Source organism: Chamaea fasciata, unplaced genomic scaffold (assembly GCF_029207755.1).
Source record: "Chamaea fasciata isolate MVZ Bird 193981 ecotype frontalis unplaced genomic scaffold, bChaFas1.0.hap1 SCAF_2, whole genome shotgun sequence".
In the NCBI taxonomy this organism is placed as follows: domain Eukaryota; kingdom Metazoa; phylum Chordata; class Aves; order Passeriformes; family Sylviidae; genus Chamaea; species Chamaea fasciata.
In genome coordinates, this window is record NW_027094087.1 from 35,149,618 (window position 1) to 35,164,364 (window position 14,747).

Below are 14,747 nucleotides of genomic sequence, written 5' to 3' on the forward strand. Positions count from 1 at the left end.
AAGGCAAACTTTTCTAGCTGTAAATTTTGTAATTTGGGATCAAAAATCATTAAATTTGTAGAACTCTAGAAAGATTTTTTTTTAAATTCTTGAGTGTTTTACTTCTCAGAACTTTGAAAAAACAGGTATTGTTTTAGCTGAGGACTTTTTGATTCCTCTTCTATCAAGATAAAAGCTGGATTTTTAATCAGTGAATATTTTAAAGAAAAATTGTTTGCAATAAAGTTTCAATAATGTTTATGCAGCAACATCATTAATGAATATTTATCAGTAATTTTAAAAAAATAATTATTGATTTCTTTTGAATCAGATGAAGTTTTTGGTTCTTGAGCACTGATATGAATTATAATAACAAAACAAACATATACAACCTTAGTCACTTCTTAGAAAATTCATTTTCAAAAGACAGCAGTTTAAAAATACCCTTTCAGATAATCTGCAGAAGCATACAACTAACCTTAGAAGTCCTTCACTTTCTATCTGATAGTAAATTTTCAGTTGTTGCAAGCACAATAAAATTTTAGTATCACTGCATGAGGCTCTGGATTCTGTCTTAAGGGTCCTTAGGGAGAAGGTCACCATTAAAGCTGCTACATGTATAGAAGAGAAAGCAGTCTTAGGAATTATTTTGTAGTGTATCAATGCATCTGGATTCACCTTGGTCTGTCTCTGAGAGATCCCAGACACGAAATCACTAGAAATGTCAGGAGGCAACAACCTCAGAGAGAATCAGTGGAGCTGAAATCAAGGCCAGGAAACAAATTTCTTCCTTGAAATTTCTCATGAATTACTGTTATAAGCTTTTGAAGTTTGTAGCCTCCAGGTTAGTCCTTGCTAGGAATTTCCAAACCTGGAAGAATTTTCAGACACTTTCTTCCTCAGAGTCAGAGGAGTTTGGTAGTCACAGTCAATCTGTTTGGTAGGCTCGGCTGTCCCTTGGAACATCTAACTGAGCGCTCCTTTTTAAGGTAAAAGACAGCAGAAGATGTCACAACCTGCCTCTGAGCACAGAGAGAAGGTGCAGGGTATGCAGGAACATGAATTTACTATGCCATTTCTAGGAAAAAAAGGATTCGAGGTAAAGAATTTTCTTTCCTGAACATGACTAAGTTCCTGTCCTTGAGTAGATTCCAACCACAGATGCACCCCTCTTTTAAAGAACAGATATATGTTAAACCTCTCCCTGACTTCGCATCTACTGACCCACCTGAAGAAAAAATACATCTCTGTTTTCCCAGAAAGTCAATATTCTCATCTGAGAGAGGGATACATTAGCAAAAATTTTATCTTCCCTGATTCTCAGCACACAATGGATGTTTGGAGATATTCACCCCAAATCCCCAGCAGAAGAAAATTTTCCTCATCCAGGTCTGAATCACTCTGTGTACAATGCCTACACCTTGCTACTCACTACTGGAGTAAGCTCAGGCCAATTTAACACTGGTCTCATATAAGATGAGTCTTGTGCTTCTCTGTCAGTGCTATACAATGGTCAGATAAAAACCTATTTAAATTAGCAGTGAAACTTTGGTATAAAGCTATTGCTGCTTATTTTGAAGAGCAATTATCTCCTTTTCTCTTATATGTATGACTCAAGGTTCAGAAAACACTCAGAGAATCAAAGAGGATATAACCTGGGTTCAGGATCAGCATGACTCTTGGAGAAATGTAACAGTCACAACCTGATATAAGAAAACCTCAGATAAAACCCCCAAAATGTTTCCTTGCCTGGTATCTATGCTCTGACCCTGAGTACTTCAGGAGGAAGATATTAATTTTCAGCTGGTTGGTTGGAAACACCTTGACTGCTTTCCTGTGGTTAGGAATTTCTGCACCTTCCAACCAAACTATTGCAGCTGATCAAAATGCAGGCTCTGTACCTGCACCATTTCTTTGCTGTAGTTCTCAGCGTGCTCCTTCGGCCCTGTTGTTTTTGGCTGGGAGAGAGGAGTTAATGCTCTGTTGGAGTATGAATCACTTACACATCTGGTTACAAGAGCACAGCTAGAATGAAATAACAAACAGAGCCAAGGAGCTTCTGGCTGATAGCAGGTGAAACTGCCATATTAAGCTCAATGTAGTGCAAAATAAGGGGGGGGGGGGGGGAAACATGATTAGAAAATACTAATTACTTTTTCCCAACCTGTGTACTGGGACATTCTCCATGACAAGGACTTGTGGAGCAGCAAGAAGTAATGAGATTTCTGTCAGAGAAATTGCTGCACAAGTAATTAAGCTGTCTATTTTATTATTGCTAGATAATATCATTTATACATCTTATAATAAAAGAAAAAATACGCACATAAAATTTCTTAAAAATACAGCTAAGAGATGACAACTTCAGAAGCAATTCTGTCTTTGATTTTTCTTTTTAAAGACCAAAATCAATTAATGTCTTTCTTTGAAGGTGATTTCAAGTAATGAGCTATCAACAAAACCAGGCAAACAACCTGCAGTTGTTGAATTGGTTTCTTGACATTCCTTCTATGCAAGAGTTTCTAGCTCTTTGTATAAATATCTGGTGTCAAGCCAAGCAGGTAAAAAACACATTTTGGTATAGCACTTTTGCTTAAAGCCCCATAAAATCTCTCTTAAGTGTAAAACTTACATTAACCCCTCTATTTTGTGACAGTCATCCTCCTCAACATATTGCTGATTTGACATTACATTATAGTATAGTTTTCCTCATGTCTGAAATTCTCAGATAAAATCAGATCTTGAGTTGCTAACAGGCAATTTATTTTACTCAGGTAGCATCCACGTGATGTACATTTGGCTATGAAAAGCAAACTGATTTAGCTAAGGCTTGAAACATTTCAAATATGAAGACTTTCAGAAATATATTTAATTTACTTTGTCCTACCTCCTTGGATAAAAGGAATAATGTTCCTTTTGGAATGCATAAGTAGAATTGTATTAAAAATCATATCAGCCAATCATATTTCAAAATAGTCATCATCCAAGATTAACACTGGTTTGTGCATATCAGCACTTCAAGACACAGAATTCTTAAAAACATACCAGTTAGGGTGTATTAAATCACTATGTTTTATAACTATACATTTCCCAGGGTACAGATTCATTATAATTCAGTCAGTCTTCCCCTCCTTCACTGTCACTAACCAACAAGAATAAAGGTTGACCCCTTAGCAAATTTAAATTTATTTTATTAACTTTAACTTCCTAATTAAATACTGTTCCTTTAATCAATTCTGTTATTACACATTTCTAGTATGAAAATTATCAGCAAACTTCAGCTTGGGCCTTATTCCTTGAAATAGTACATGGCTTTTTTATCTGGTCTTCTTGAAAGTAGTATATTCTTGCCATGATTTATAATGTCTTTTCAAGGCAGGAGTGGACTAAATTCCACCAGAATGAGGTTTAGTGCATTCTGGTACTTCATTCACTTTGTCAGTTGCCTTCAGCCTTAACCTCTGGAGAAACAATGGCTTCACTAGAAACTATAATTCAACCATTGTGAGGGGGAAATGCACTGCTGTGTGTGCTTTGTCACTTTAATAGAGTGATAGAAAAATGAATTATGCCACAAGTTTACAAATCAGAAGTTTAAATTACCCCGAGTAATATTTTTCCATAATCATTCACCAGTGTTCGTGAGATGGGTTCACTGGTATAAATCGCTGCTGTGTGGGTGATGTTCTTATGTTCAGACCTTCCAGGTGTTTTAAGTACAACTAAATCAATTCAAATGTGAAGTTGGAGAAAAAATCTGCCTGCCTTTCTGAGTCCCACTGTTTTCTAATCGAAAAATGGGACACATGAAAGTAGCTGCAAAGTTTTGACAAGTGAACCATTGCTGTCCAAGTGGTAAAGTACTTGTTCACCTTTGTCTGCCAGACACTTTTCTGTGGCTTATCAACACAAAGGATCTCTGTACCTAAGAAACCAAGACATGAACAGAATTTATGGTAGATTTGCTGAGAGAAGAGACAGTTCCTGGACTCCATGGTTTGGCACAGATTCTCTTTATCAGGGCACATAACACAGAGCTACAAACCCTTGGATCTTACCCTTTCACAAATACCTTCTCAGTATAAAGATATGTATGTGTGGCTTGTGTGTGTGCAGTGAGTAAGTAGTCCTTGGTGTAGACTCTGGGATGATGCAGATAAATCAGAAAAAGAAAGAATTAAAAAGAAGCCATGGAAAACATAATACCCACTTGCTGGAGAGAAAGACAACAAAAAGGAATCTGATCTTAAGTGTTAATCAGTACCTTACAGCAAAACTCTATTTGTCGCAGTGTTAATTTTAGAGGAGAAAAAACAAGATTTTTTTTTTTAATAAAGACCATTTTAGGCTCTCTTGAGTTCATTAATCAAAATTCTGTAGCTTTTTGAAATATCAGAAAGTCTCAAACATAATGCTAATTTTTATCCTGTTCCAACTGCCTTTAATTTTTTTAGGAATGTATACTGGATCACATTTTTCATCTCAGCTTTAATATTTTAAAAAATTACGTTTTACCATGTAGCCTGCAGCAAATTGTGGAATTGCGATGCTAGGGGTTAAGATCCTAATTTATTTTTACCTCTTGAATTTCTGTTTTTGAGAAGAAGACATCTAATCTTTTCTCAAGTTTGAATAGAAAATGTTTTCATTGTTTCAAGGGTATTTTTGATTTCTTTTCTTAGAATTGGAAGACTCTCTTTCATTCTCAAAATAGGCTTACATCAGAAAATTCTTTGTGGTTGCTGCCTATCACTCTCAGAAGACATATTTGAAGAGAACGGTCTTAAGTCAGCCACCCATAGGGTTCTGCCATTCTGCATTTTAATAAGCTCTGGGAAAAAGTAGAGCTTCTAAATCAAATATAAAATCGGAAGCATACATCTCTATTGTGTGAGAACAGAGAGGCACCCACAAATGCACACAATCTCCCAGCAATCTCTCTGACTTACTTTCATGCAGAACTGCAAGCACAGGTCTGTTTGCAATATGGAGTTGTTCTTGAGATTGCTGCACTGTCTATTTTTCAACCGTGTAGGTCATCTCATGAATTTGTCATTTTGCAATTAAAATAAACCTTATATAATTCTTCAGGATTGTTTGACATATCTTTTTCTGTACTTTGTCTCATGTCTCATTTCCACTGGTATAATAGAGATCTCATGTTATTCCAACGTGTAAAACCTGTTTTCTGTTCATACTGCAAGTTGTCAAAGCAGAACAAGGGTAAGCATAAGTCTCTAAATATAGAAATTGCAGTCTTAGAAACTGCTTCCTTTATTCCCGTGGGTAGAACAAGGAGTAATGGGCTCAAAAGAACTGTAGGTTTGACATTAGGAAGAGTATAAGGAGTAGTTAAGCTTATGAAAAGTTGTCTGAGAGGGCTGTGTAACTTTTGTCTTTGAAAGACTTTAGGAAGATCTATCCAAAGACGGATCAAGCATGACCTGGTAGAGGGGAACCAGTGGAGAAGTAAAAGGCTTGAAGGACATCCTGAACCACTGTCTTTTTCTACAGTGCTGAGGCAAAATTCTATTCAAATATATTGACTAACAAAGCTACCTTCCCCTGGCTGTTAATGTTAGTTGTTGGTGAGAAAGACTAGACCTTTTCTTACAAGAAGTAAATAATACAATTGGACGCACATAATTTGTCATGTCATGACAAGGTTAGAGGGAAGGGATGCCATCCATAGGGAATATGATAGATTTGAGAGGTGGACCCATGTGAAACTCATGAAGATAAACAAGGCCAAGTGGAAGGAGCAATCCCAAACACAAGTACAAGCAATGCAAAGAATGGATTGAGAGCAACCCTGAGGGGAAGGACTTGGGGTTGTTGATAGATGAGAAGCTCAACATGATCCAGGAATGTGAACTCTCAGCCCAGAAAGTCAAACTCCTCATGGGCTGCATCAAAAGAAATACACATAAAGAAACATGTTGAGGGAAGTGATTCTCCCCCTCTACTCTGCTCTCATGAGACCCTGGACTACTGCTTCCAACTCTGGGATCCCAACATTAGAAGGCTTTGGACCTGTTAGAGGGAGTCCTGAGTAAGGCCACAAAGACGACCACAAGGACTTCTCCTACAAAGTCACCAAGAATTCTCCAGAACTTTGTTCCATCCTGGCCTGATAACACTTTTTGCCATTCATCTTTTGCTGACCACTCCCAGAAAGAACACATTGGTTTGATGGACCTTTGATCTGACCCGATAGAGTACTTTCTAATGCAACATTTTCAGATGTGTAGGTGTGCTTAAATGCCAATATGCACACTTGGAAATTCTCTGTTGTTAGCTTGATGCCATGGTAGACACCCACTCCCTTACCACCACCACCCACCCCAATGAATACTTATCATCCCTGAAACAGCAAAATGAAGACATTATTCCAAATAGGTGCAGAGCTTATGCCCATCCCCCACTACCTGATCTACATTAGTGACTGTAAAATTGGACAGCAAGGTGCAATATTTATTAAAAACAAATCAGATAGATGCCAAGGGAAAAAAAAAAAAAAAAGCATTCAAGAAGGTTTAAAAAGTCAGGCAGATTGATTTACTTTCAGAGTATATGTTTGACATGCTTACCTCACTTGTCTTCCTAAAATCCTCAAGCATAGCTTGTGGAGTCTGAACCACAGAGAGGAAATTATGCCTTTTTCAATCATTGCACAGCCTTGACCAACCACCTCACTGCTTCCATCTGCAGCAGGACACCACTGCTATTGCTCACCCTGAGGGTCTCTGAGCCATGAGGCTGCCTCAAATGGAGACCACAAAGCTCCTGTTCAAAACCAAATAAAGTTATTCTTTATCCCCTACTCTGCTTTATTTCTAACGGCTTTGTTTGGGTATAGGAGGGAAGACAGCTTTTCATTTCCCTAATCTGTTTTTCAGCTCTAGAAAGCAAACCTTTGTTTTGCTGTTAAGTTCCTGCTTTTTTTTTTTTTTTTTTTTTTTTTTTTTTTTTTTTTTTTTGGGTAGCAGGGAAGATTCTGACTTAATGCTGCTGTTTACCGTGCATTTAATTACTACATATATGATGACACCTGCTTCCTTGGGTTACACAATGATGCCTGAACAAGAGAACAGAGATAAATAATGAGTGGGCAGCAGACAGTTGTCTTAGAGGAAACAGCTTTCAAGTGAGGCTGCACCAGACTCCTGACTACTGTGGATTGAAGCCAAAGGATCAGACTGTTCACACAGGCTGGGTTGCACAATTGTACACTAAAAGTACCTTTTCACCTGCTTATTTTGTCCCTGGAGGAGAGACCTGCACATTTACATTGCATTTATCTTGCACAGTTTTGTCACAGGTTAGGCAGTAAGAACTATTTTAGATAGAAGAATTTTGTCTGATTAGTACTTCTTAGAAGCAGCAGGAATAACCAAAAATTAATCTAGAGCACATTTCAGGTCTACAAAATTTCAAATCCTAATTTATTTTACAAGAACTTCTCCACCAGATGGACTTGTACAAAGATAGGTGCATGTCAACCCACACCACACAGCATACTTTCCAGAGGGAAATCACTACATCCTTTGCAGTGAGATCTTTTTTCTCCAATAGACACTTTTTAAAATCTCACAAAAGATTTATTTTAAACTGTTAAAAAGAACTTATTTCCCTCAGATCATCTATGTTGTTTTAATTTTAATTCAGCTATAGTTGCCCTTTTTAGTCGCTAACCCAGTTTTTTTTTCATATATATTGCTGACTATCCTATTAGCTGAATTACTTTGGGGACTTCCTGGAACTAATGATTCTCCACATTTTATTCTCCCTCCTTATCCTCATCTCTACTACTTACCCTCTTTTTAGCTCATTTGCTCTTAGGATCAATAAAAATTTCCTCCAATCCATCTCCTCCAGAGCTAAGCAGTTATCTTATTAGGAGAGGTGATCTGTAATAGAGAATGTCTGTGTTCTGAGAAGAATGGACACTGATTCAGTGGTTCTTCTGCCCTGTTGCAGAGCCTCACTTGAATTGCTTGTGATCATCACACTGCTAGAAGTGGTGTCCTGCTCTTACTCATCTTCCTCTGGACATGCTCTGCAGCCATGACATGCTTCAGAGGCACAGCCTGAGGCATCCCAAGGCACAGACTTCACTTATCACAGAGCAGAATGAATACTGAAAATGGAGGATGTGGTTCTTCATCTTTGCAAGGACATTACAGCACATAGTCCTCAAGTCCTGACTACTTCAAAGAAGATAGAAACTCTGAGGGATGCCCTGCAGCTCTAGACTTCCTATTGCTTTGCTGTAGATGTTTCAGCCAAGTGACAATTTTATATTATCTCTGTAAATCCTGGCTAAGTTAAGTATCTAAGAGTAACGTAGAGGTTAAATCAGACTGATAAATTTTGGCCATGTCTCTTCAGCTGGACAGCTGAAAATCAGAATCAGTCCTAGAGCCTAAGGACATATTTCCATCTCTGATAATTTTTTTTTTATTTTGTATAATTTTGTCATTTAATACAACAGACAGTCTGAATAATCTTAATTAACTCTTTTTAAATCAGATATAATAGTTAATACAGTAGTAAATCTGATACACCATAAGCATACGTGAACGTGTGAAGAAAACAGAAGTCCCAGTAATCTCTTGAAGAGGAGTACTGCTTGTGGACTGTCATTTGGAAGCTGGAGACACTGAGCAAGCCATTTTTATCTCTATATACCTCTACTTTCCCTTTAGAATCATAGAATCACTAAGGTTGAAAAAGATCTTAAGGATTATAAAGTCCAACTGTTCACCAGTAAACCATATCCCCAATTGCGACATGCACATGCACACAGAACACTTCCAGGGATGGCAATTTCACCACTTCCCTGGGCAAGGAATTGTCCCAATGCCTGACCATTCCAATACCCTCGCCCTTTCCCTACTCTTCTCCTTTAGGTAGGAATAATCTGACTGTCTTGCACCTGGAATCACAAATTCTTTACAAAATTTCCATCTTCTGCTTTTTGGATTTGAATGATAACTATTTTCTAATCATAAACAAATCAACCAGGGGAAGTTTGCTTGTGACTGCATTCATGAATTGTAATGTTCTTCCACCCCAAAACAGAGTATCTATATGCCATCTGCTTCTTATTAATAATCCCTTGGTAACTGCTGTCACCAAGACTATGCCGAGTCCCATCCCAAAAGTGTTAATTGATATAAGATAAAATAATTCCAACAAGTGAAAAAATAATATAATTATTCAGTGCTGTGGTAGTGTTTTCTGAACCCATTTCATTCAGGACAGAAATAGTCAAGACTTATAACTTCTGTTGCAGCAAATAGTTTCTATCTTATAGTGAAAAATCAGGTGACCTAGCACTTAACATACTTAGTCATTCTGAGACACGTTTTGGAATCCCTGCAAATGAAAGGCATCAAATAAAATTATCATCCTAGAGAATTATCAAAAGAGATATTGAGAATTGTCCAAAGATCAGAAACTAGGGGTCAAGAGGAGCAGGATGAAGGTGGGCATAGAACATGAAAAAAAGTTTCAGCTGTTGGGTCTGAATATTACATAAAATGAGGAACAGCTGAAAATCATGTACAACCAAGCTGGTTTTATCTACACAATTAATACTCCATGGTTCCTTCTGAAATCTGTTTCACAGTTATTCTGCTATGTGAATATATTATTTATTCTCAAATGAATTTATCTCTTGGCATATGACCTGTGGATGACAGAAGCAGTGAAGGCAAGCAGGTGAAGCCTGGTGTCCATATCTCAATTAAGTTGGGTAACGGTTAAGTTAAAATAACTGATTTTTTCACACTTGAAAGTCAACACACTGATCTTTATACTTGAGGTTAAGGCCAATTCTTCAAGATGCATGAGGTAAATATTTGCCATGCATTTAAAATATTTTCCATGAATCGAAAAGCTCTGGAATGTTGCAATCACTAATGACACACCACCTTGCATATCTGTCACAGGCAGGCAATCCAATTTCAGAAACTGCATAATAGGTCAAGAGTGGGGAGTTTATTGAAAGGTATCTTTTTCCTCCCCTTTGGGCTGTACAAGGTAATTTATGTGATATGCATTCCCCTTGGTCAATCCATTTTCTGTTTATCTGAGCATAAAACAGATGCTGTGAGAAACCCATAGCTTCAAAAAACCTCAAATTTTTGCAAAACTTTGGATGGAAAATATTAGGGGTGAATCCAAATTAAAAATGGAACATAAAGGAAACAAAGAGAAAGTTGAGATATTGATGTATTTATGGTTTCCCATAAAGCTACTGTGTGTCTGTGTGACTTTAGTTCTTTCTGTGCATTTGGAAAAGAAACAGAATAATTATCCACTTAACAAAACAAGGGAAGAATTTGTGGGGGAACAAAAATATTCATTTTTAGATGGAGCTTTTCTTGTAAGCCCATTGCATTCCAGTGAAAAGTACTCTCACTACACTTGGAATATCTTTTTATAACCTGCTCAGTTGAGTGGTCAGTTCAGAGCAACTCCAGGATCAGACGATGAATGAAAGTATAAATCTTATCCTAGTGCATTTTCCTGCATAGCATTGCAAGAAAAATTAATTTCATGAGCCTTCTTTAATTTTAGATGTAGCTCTTTCCCCTTAGAGCACTCTGAACCATCTGTTCTTCTCAAAAACTTGCTACTGTCTTTCCCCCCTGCAAATGATGTACTAAAAGGTCCCCAATACAATCTGCTTGTATGAGATCTGGGTTTGTGCTCGTGTCACATCCACCCCCGGCCAGTGCCTTACATTGTTCTCTACAGAACCAGCCAACAACCCTAGCTTCTGACCAACAGTAAAATATTCACAGACAACAGAGCCAAACAGTCAAAACCAAGGGAGCACACAGTACATCAAGGTCCTGGAAAACAGCTTTAACTTCCTACAGGAACTCATGTTATCACTGGACAATGATGTCATTGTCTTTCACCCTGTTTATGTCAAGAATTCTTCTTGCAAGTTCCCTGTTTTTCCTTTTGGGTTTTTTTTTTTTTTTTTTTCTTTTGCCTCTGCCTCAAAGCCTAAAGATTAGCCCATGATGGAAGGAGAATATTTTTATAAGAATGAATATTTTTGTGGAACACTGTCACTCCACAACATTCCATACCCTACACAGGATTCTTGTTGTGTGGCAGAAACATAAAGCACTGCTCTACAGACTAAGGGTGACTCAAAGCCCAACATAAGGCCTCAGTTGGCAAAACTAGCTAGCTTTTGTTTGTTTGTGCTTTTGTTTTATTTTTCCTCGGCTTATAGTTGATTTTAATAGCAAATTGGAAACAAATCTATTGAAAAATATGGGATGCTCCAAGATCCTTGGGATCTCTGAAGTACAGAGCCAAATGCAGAGAGACTATATCTCTCCAGCTCTCGTCATCTGATGCAGCACTTACTGGCTGGGGACATATTAACCTATGTCTGAGTATCCACTTCTCAGCCATTACCTTGAAATCACTGATAATAAATTAAAAGGATAGAAAAAAAAATCCTTACATTTTCCTTTATCTTTCTTTGTAAACACTTCCAGTTCATGCTGTATTTTTCACAATTAGATTTTGTAGTACTGCCACAGGCATGGATACACCCGAAATGGTGAGTAGAATCAAGAATTTTTGTTTCAATTGGAAAGACTTTACAGTTTAGGCTTCTAAGAGAAACTATCACTTTCACTTTACTCAATGGAAGTCATATGCCAAATAACAACTTATAATTACTCATGACAATTCCCACTGCAGCTAGAAATAGGTATTTTTCACAAAGAAATGAAACAAAACAATACAAACAAAACAAACAAAGACTTGAAGCAAAGCCTCAAAGCCTGTTCTCTTTAGATCCTGCTTTTTTTAAAGGGATAATCTGAATTGCTCTATTCTTATTCAAAATCAGCAGTTCCTGAAGTCCTTATTCATAAAAGCATCTCAGAGGGCTAAATTTAGCACTGTTGTACATAAATCCCATACAAAATTATGTACAGTTTGGAGTCTGGAGTAGTTAAGGACCAACATATTTTTTAAAAAACAATGCTTACGTGCTTCTAAATTTGGATACTGCTACAGATAGTTGACAATTTCTTGTATTTAGGACAAAAGAAAGCAAACATCCTATGGCATCAGATTCAGCTAGAGATAGTGGAGGTGGCATTTGCTCCAATCTACACCAAGCAACTGACAAGTAGGCTTTTCCAGCAAAGGTAGTCATCAAGACAGTCTTTGTACAAGCTCTTTTCTAGAATACGATTTCTCTGAGCTACTTGAAATATTACAAACAAGCGACCTAAGAAGTGACCATTTTGCTCAATTGACTGTAGAGAGAATACTGATGGCTACATGGAAGTGTCTAAATTACAGACATCTAAAAATGTCTAGGCGAATCTCACCCTGAGGATTGTGGTCCCTTTGGGTGTCTGTCCAGAAAAGGACCAAGACAATATATGGAAGTCCCTACAGATAAAAAGTATTTGAAAAGAAGGGTGGAGAAAGTTTCCAGGTATCAAAGAATTAAGAATTTCCCATCTGAAAGTACCAAAATGTAGGCTGATGTCAAAGAGTTGGGGCAGAGAAAAGAGTCACAGTTGTTGCCTGCTTGCTTCCCCCTTTGCCCAAGAGGGAAGGGCAACTATGTGCGCAACAGGGCAGATTAGGAACAGAGTGTCCTACCAGCTGGACAGACTCAGTCTCCCAGCTGCCAAGACAGTCCTTGAAAGTTTCCCTGGAGGTGTTACCATGACCTCTGGTTTCACTGACACCATTTTTCTTGTGTTCCTGTAGGGTTCATGCTTGGGACAACAATAGGTCATCCTTCTAATAATGCACTGAGAAGATGATGAACTACATTGATTGACTCTCAGTATACTCCATTTTGTTTTCAATACATCATTTTCCTGTCTTGTTTAGGATCCGTTTGTTGAATAAGGGGAAAATGTAAAGATCCCTTTTTGTTCACATCAATAACTTTTCTGCTTACGAGCCCAGGATCTTTTCCTTCTGAGTATACACGCACTAAGTGACTTTTCCTTTCTTCCTTTGGTAGTTAAGAAAGGAAACATTGATATCATTGAGCTAAGAGAAAGGATTACCTATATATTTCCCTTAGGACAGTATGCACATCAGCACGTTGGCTCAGGAAGAAAAGGTGACAGTTAACAAACTTAGTTTCAGGAAGTTCTGTTCCAGGTACACCCAAAGGCCACATCAGCAATTCTTAACACAGAGTTACTGGAATGAGACACAGCGTCAGGCCGTATATGTACGCACTGCATTTTCAACTGCAGTCAACAAAATGGGTGATACAGATCGAAGATTTTTGTGCCAGCTTTCCCTTATGGATTGCTGTTAAGAGTGGCCAAGAAGGCTTGTGTTTGCCTGGCATGTCATGAGAATGATGCTTGTCTTTGTAGAGTTTGTACTGCTGTAGCAAAGCTGACATTATTTCTCATCTTTTAGATATGCACAGCTATAGGAGAGGCCATGAATCTGTGCTTCATGTGCTTCATGTCCACAAAACTGGACCATTTTTTTTTTGCCCTGTTGACTAAAACAGCTGGCTATAACTGTGCAGTATTACTCACCTGCCTAGCAGCAAAAACTCTCCAGCCAGTCCCAGGCGCCTCATGGCCATCAAGAGGCCCCTCACAGTCATGCCTTCACAGAAGCAGGCAACCACTCTCGCCTTGGGCAGGTGGCTCCGAAGCTTTCGCAGCAGCTTGTCAAAGCTCTGTTCCCCAGCATTGCTGTAGATCTTGTAGGAATGTGCAATGCAGATCCCTTCCTTGGCTGCCATGTCTTTGAAAGCTTCCATTCCACTTTCACCATAGTTTCCTAAATAAAAACAGAAATAAAAATGCATGTATTAAAATCTGCAGCAGTTTTTCTTCCTTCGGAAACTTCAGATATTTTAAATGTGTTACATCTCTGCAGAGAGATCACTGTACCAATCTTAACCATATCATTTTAACCTTCTAATTAATCAAATTTTCAAGACAAGGTCAACAAATTTTCCCAGAAAATTCACTGCTCTTCAAGAGACTGCGTCTCTGCTTAAACCAAAGGCTGTTGTGTACCTCACTACACGTGAGGATCTGGTCCACAATGTGTACAACTATGTATATACAAATGGCAATCTCTTCTAATTCTCTTAAACGGACTAAATGTGGCAAAATATTCTGTGATTTACTTCACTAAACTGAAATACATATGTTGAGAATTAATTTTTAGGTGTAATATTTTAAATATATGCAATTAAAACTCATAACATCACCTAATTCATAATGCAATCTGAAAAGCAATATTATTTTTAGTTAGAGTGAAAAGTAAAATTTATTTTGCTGAAGGAAAAACTTTTACTGTTGAACGAATAATATAACTGAGAATTAGCATCACAGGGATCACTGGAACTGGAGCAGAGATGAACTCAATGCGCTTTAATATTTTTTCTGGTGGGGATTTTTTTAATTTTTTTAAAATTTTTTATTTATTTGTTTGTTTTGAATTCAATTTCTACCAATGGAAAAAACTTCATATTTTCTTTCAATACCTTCTTCCTTTATGGGGATAAACTGGTAATAGATAAATAAATAGATAAACAGGTAGATACCTTTTTTCCTTTATTCTGTCTCACCACAGAAACTTTCTTCACTGCCACTACATAAAAGTCACAGTGCTTAAACAGTGGATGTACTGAAAACACAGACAATCATCCTGACCAGGCTTGTGTGTCTGGTTCCCTGTGCTCCTCCATCTGGCTGTTAAAATCTGTTTCATGTCTCATT

The 14,747-nt window shown here is 37.6% G+C and overlaps 1 protein-coding gene across 5 annotated transcripts in view; it reads right to left on the reverse strand.

Annotated features, from left to right (window-relative positions):
- GRM5 (glutamate metabotropic receptor 5) overlaps nt 1-14,747 on the reverse strand; it is a 246,533-nt gene that overhangs the window by 123,885 nt on the left and 107,901 nt on the right. For all 5 annotated transcript variants that reach the window (XM_066175665.1, XM_066175667.1, XM_066175666.1 and 2 more), the window contains one exon: nt 13,548-13,797. In XM_066175665.1, coding sequence (XP_066031762.1) covers nt 13,548-13,797 — 250 coding nt within the window. The remainder of the gene's footprint in view (nt 1-13,547; nt 13,798-14,747) is intronic.